Raw genomic sequence first — 5,751 nt, forward strand, 5'->3', positions numbered from 1 at the left:
TTGAAGATAAAGTTTCCTGAAGTTTCTGGCTAATGACTGCCCTGAACAACAGTTTTATATGACAATTTTAAAGCTAATTGTTAATATTTCCGGAATTGTACTATTGATCCAAATTTTTGAGGCCATCAGATATTTTTGTAAGTTAACTCCACATAGGAAAACATGTGGGAGGTAAGTTTTTGATGACTCAAATGTAACTTTAACTGACCAATCAAAATGCCTTATTACCGGCTTTTTCCATATAAGGAATAAAGCGATGACGTAGCCAGGGGGGGCCGACCTCGCGTGCGCGTGCGCATTACTTACGCAATTCCCTTTTTGGCGTCCGCGTGTGGAAAAATACCAGTTGAAAAAGCTCCTGTAATTTCGGTAAGTTTTTTAATAAAATTGTGTACATGTTCACAATTTCTTTATGTTATTTTATAAATAAAGGGTTGGTTATTGGTGTAGCTAAGTTTGGTTGTGACTGTGCGTAAATTTAGCAAGATATATTGGTTTTTATTGACGAGTATTTTCCGTTGATAATGATGTAAAGTGCATCCATGTATTACATTGATGTACGTGTGCATTTTCACCGTGTGCAGTGCTGTGCTGTGGTGAAGTGCTTTTCCATTTTCTGCATAAAAAAGGTATTTTACGACGGAAATCCTCTACACTAGCCTTTAGTGCAATCATAGCAGAATTATAAATATTTTCAGGGATATTGCGATATTTAAACCATGATGGATAAGCAAAATTGGATGGCCGATTGGAATGGATGGGTAGCTAGAAAAATGGATTATGACGAATGTCATAAAAAACATTGATTGAATTAATGTGGTGGTTGCCCTTTTTATTTTTTAAATTAAACAATAGGAGACTTTCCAACGCTAGGCGGCAGCAGACATTCCGGGTAAATTTCCATTGTTTACGTAGTTCTGAACATGCTCATAATTCTGAGAACAATGGATTTACCCGGTAAGTCTGCTGCCCTCTATCGTCCCAGAAAGTCTCCCATTGTTGCTCATCTACTCAGCTGCGCCTAATTATATGGTTCAGCTAACTGCTTATTTCTTCGTTTATGATCACCATTCTCCGGTTACTGTGCTAGTGCCAAATTTCAGCGCATGCTTCTTGAAAATAAAAGCAAAAAATGCCTAGTGCATTACAACACTGTAGTTTGAAAAGTGCACTTGGAAGCAAAATACATGTACATGTACCTCTGTTAGTAACACTAACACTAACCCCTGTTTGCAAAGACATAAAACAGCCAGAAGCTTAGTTGCGATTGAAAACGTAATGTAACCGCCTTAGGAGGTTTACGTTATCGCAACAACCAGAAGCGTCCATCCTGTGGCTGTTTAAGTGTAGTTAGTGAAAAATAACATCAAACAAGACATTAGCATAATGTCTTGTTTGCATTTATTTTTCACTTAGTTAGGCCATGTTAGGCCTACACTTCAAAATTTTTAAATTCATACACTAAAACAGAAAGTTCTAATGTCTGGCTTTTTACTACTGTTCATGACATGTCGAGACGACTGAGTCTGAGACAACTAAGTCTGAGACCTTGCCATGGGTGCCCACCTTTCAAAGCCAATTTCCAATGTTTTTTTTAATGCTGAACCATTGCTTCCGCCCTAAGCTCAACATCATCATTATCAATATCATGGAGAAATTCCTTCATGTCAACATTAACAATAGCAGAATATAGCCTAATTACTAAAAAATTCCGAGTGCAGTATTGGTTTTGGTTGAGTTGGTTTGATTACTGAATAATTGCAATAATCATTACCCACCATCTTCCTGACACAGTTGTAACCATTGTTAGAATCGAGGGTTGCAATAATCAGATAAATCGCAACTATCTGAAAACTTGTTTTTATCAGAATTCAATGATAAATTGATAGCAATACAAAGACCAATTAAATGCAGGGAATTTAGAACTTGTTCACAGCTAATGTATTTGTTTAAGGGCTGAGTTCACTTATGCTGAGGAATCCACATGGACATGTCATCCTTAACCATTTTAATTGAACTTCCTCAAAGGCCATGAGACGGAGGTTAAATTGAGGCCATAGGGGTATGAAGGTCACTAGGCTATGAGTTCAACACTAGATCAAGGGCCATACAAAGTTAACACATTCCTTTTTTAATAGAGTTTATTTTAAAATTATTTGATAACGACTCAATACTCAAAAGGCTCTGAAGTTTTAACATAAGATCAAGGACCCCCCCCCAAAAAAAAAAACTCCAGTCAAAGTCCAAAGTATTTTTGAAAAATTTGTGATAATGACTCTAAAACTAATCTCAAAGTGAGAAATTTATGTAAAAAAGATCAGCGCAGGAGTGTGCTCATACCCAGTCAGGAAAAAGTGATGTCATAGTTCCATTCTATGTCATCACCCGATGCTGGGTTTCTGATGAAATGTGTTTGATGGTGTTTCCCCGTTACACAATGTTTGCACATTGTATAAGGATTATGCAAGGGGGCCTGGTGGACATTGGCAAATCGCCAAGAAGAATATTTATGAATGGGGGAGTGAGTCTGTGCATAGAGCAAGGACCTTGCATGATTTATGGTCTGCAAATGCAAACATTCAAATGCAGACCTACTTCTGTTCTGGGAAGGGTTACATGTTTGAAATTTACCCCGATCGTAAAACACATGACCATGATCCAATTTCATAAAACTGTTCAGCAGAAAATACTGCTAAGCACATTTCTTTGCCAAGCAAAAAATGAGTGGGGAACCACTTGCAACAATGTAACCTTTATGGACTTTTGGTTGGTAACCAGCTTCTGTTCAACGAGATTTGTCTGTGCTTAGTAAGTTTGTACGCTTACAGGCTTTTATGACATTGGGCCCATGTGGGTCCAGGATTACACAATTACCCACACCCCCAGTCCCCTTTCACACTTTAATAAAACCAATATCAGTAAAGCTTATTATGTAAAGGTGTTGAGACTGTTATATGATAATTCATTTTCTGTCTTTTATCTTGTGTGTGTACAGCTTATATATAACAAATCAAGATCAAAATGCCTGAGGTTGAAATCAAAAACGGAGATGCTACAAAGGGTGCTGCCATCTTCAAGCAGAAGTGTACCCAATGCCACGTCATAGATAATTCAGGCAAACACAAGCAAGGGCCCAATCTAATGGGGTTATGGGGACGAAGAACGGGCCAAGCAGCAGGATTTAGCTACACAGATGCAAATAAGAACAAAGGTGAGAATTTTATTTTGTTAGGCCTATCACACAAGTGCGAGTGGAATTTTAAAACTTATATCCTTCAGTCCGAAGGTCGAGTTGGATATGGAATCAATACAAATGCACTACATTTTGCAGTGTTTCACCAAGCACACATGTGATAGCGAATTTATCTTCAAACAAACTTGACGCCCAGCACAGTATGAAATAAAATCATCCTGCTGTCGGAGAAAAGAGAAAAAAACTACACATTTCTCCCACAAACACACTTGCATCTTTCCTCCTTCGCCCACTCTTGCTTTTCTCCCCATTCTTTTAATCCTCCTCCCTTGGGTGTGTCGTTGATAAGGGACGCAGATGCGCTGTAATTTCAATAAGCATGCTTGTGATAACAAAACAGCACAGTAATACATGTACATGGTGTGATATAGGCCTTGCAATATCATGCTCGTGTTTCTGTTGATCAACCAATCAGTATCAAGGATTCAAGTTTGCTTGAAGATAATTTATTTGTCCATGTTTTGTTTTTGCATTAATAGGAGTAACGTGGGAGAGAAAGACATTGTTCTCTTACCTGGAAAACCCTAAGAAATACATCCCAGGAACGAAGATGGTCTTCGCTGGCTTGAAGAAGAAGAAGGAACGAGAAGATCTTATATCATACCTGGAAGCCGCCACACAGGGGAAAATGTAACCTTTGATGCATCATCTTACAACATTTGACCTCTGATGTCTAAGACAATATTTACTGTGCTGCCTTTACGCTTTTTGGTTTTTATTTTATGAAGTGAAATTTTCAAGATTTTCACAGTGCATCTACATCGAGCGGTTACTTAATACCACAAGTCTAAAAAACCACGCTGATCATTACTGGCAAAACAAGGAAGAAAGCATATATTATTCCAGGAGCCGATTTCACAAAGCACTAAAGATTCATCTTTACTTACAATGAGTTGTTTGACATAGTGTTGAGACATACCACTTTGCTTAGCAATTAAGCTGATCAACCCAAACTGTTTGTGAAATTGACCCCTGTAATGTTTGAACATGTACATTACTTTATATTTATGTTCTCTTGCTTTTATGACTGTTAATACATAACATATCAAGTGGGTTTCTGTATGACCTGACCACTCTTTCATTCTGTAGCCACAACTTATTCTTCTCTAATTCTTGAAATTGATTTGTGAATAATTTAACGTATTTGTGACATAAGCTGGATAATATTTAAAAGATTTATTTATATTAAGTACCTAGATTTGGGGCATTGTTCATGTTATTAATCGTCGAACAATTCTCAATGAGAAATGAAGTCATTGTAGTTTTTGTCTTAAATTATCAGAGGTCAAACAAAAAAATACTTGTGTGAATATACAGATACTTTCCTAACGATTAATTATATTCCCTCCAGTTGAAACTGCTCCAATAGACACTATATTGACATATACCTGTGATATAGTTTTACCGATAGCAATATAACAGTCTTATTGTAGCAACAGATTCCAAACTGCTGTGAAAGAATTTTTTAACAAGTATTACATTTGTGTGTGGATTTGGTTGGTATATTATTTGAATTTTATTTTGTGTTTTATTTTTGAACTCACAATTGATTGCTGTATAGACTGTAACGTTTAGGTACGGAGCCCCTGAAGGGATTTATGATGAAAACAAATGTACATACGAAGTTATAATTTGAGTTCTTCATTTAGAGCACTCAAAAGCAATACGAGCACACAAAATTATTTGGCTGCTGTGCTTGAACTGTAATTGCTCAAAATATTTTGTTGAGCACTTGCAATAAAGAACTGAGATGATATGTTGGTATGTGAATTTGCTTTCATCATTCGCCCTTTAGCGGCTCCATACTTGGGTCCCAATGCATTTAGAGACTCTTGGTTTCACGTAAATTATTCCATGTTGGAATATATTTTTTAGAACACTTAAGTATGATGGAAATAGTGGTACATTACAAACATGTATTGCAATAATATCTACCAACAAAAACAACTTATTCATACTTCCACTTGTTATGAAGTTTGTGATCTGACAAGACATTGAAAGGAACTAGATGCACCCGGTTAAATCAAGCACTGTTCCTTTTTGAGTTTTCTTTTTCACAAGTTTTCCAGCATTATAGTTTCCAACATTTTAATATTTACAAAGCATAGTCTTACCTCCATGTCAGTCAGTCTGAAAATGGTTATTTTGTTAAATTTTAATGTATTTTTAACAAAAATGAACATTTTTCTAATAGGGTTAGTCTCTAATGTTGTCATTTGAATTAATACCGATGTGGGTTCCATTACTATTAGATCTAAAACCTCAAAATAATATCTAGATTGAACGAGTTAATTCCCCTCAACTAGTTTATAGCATCAGTTATAATTCAAGAATCTGAAGCTACGTGAACCACTGGACCGACCGGAATAAAGTTTCCATCTACCTTGTCATTTTCAATATTTAATAGCTGATTTTTTAGCAATACTTGTATTACCCAAATGTTGACATTAAGTTCGAAAATAAAGACAACTTTTCATGGTTGTTTGATTGAGATTTTA

The 5,751-nt window shown here is 36.2% G+C and overlaps 1 protein-coding gene across 1 annotated transcript; it reads left to right on the forward strand.

Annotated features, from left to right (window-relative positions):
- The first annotated feature begins 280 nt into the window (after positions 1-280).
- LOC117300066 (cytochrome c-like) lies at positions 281-5,751 on the forward strand. The gene is made up of 3 exons (XM_033783743.1): positions 281-369; positions 2,996-3,211; positions 3,733-5,751. The coding sequence occupies exons 2-3, from the start codon at positions 3,022-3,024 to the stop codon at positions 3,885-3,887; spliced, it is 345 nt and encodes a 114-aa protein (XP_033639634.1). The 5' UTR covers positions 281-369; positions 2,996-3,021; the 3' UTR covers positions 3,888-5,751.

Source organism: Asterias rubens, chromosome 15 (assembly GCF_902459465.1).
Source record: "Asterias rubens chromosome 15, eAstRub1.3, whole genome shotgun sequence".
Taxonomy (NCBI): Eukaryota; Metazoa; Echinodermata; class Asteroidea; order Forcipulatida; family Asteriidae; genus Asterias; species Asterias rubens.

Excerpts from the sequence above, each read along its gene's own strand:
- LOC117300066 (XM_033783743.1), top strand. The coding sequence starts at position 3,022 with ATGCCTGAGGTTGAAATCAAAAACGGAGATGCTACAAAGGGTGCTGCC. Across the intron at positions 3,212-3,732 it reads AGATGCAAATAAGAACAAAG|GAGTAACGTGGGAGAGAAAG; the intron begins GTGAGAATTTTA and ends TTGCATTAATAG.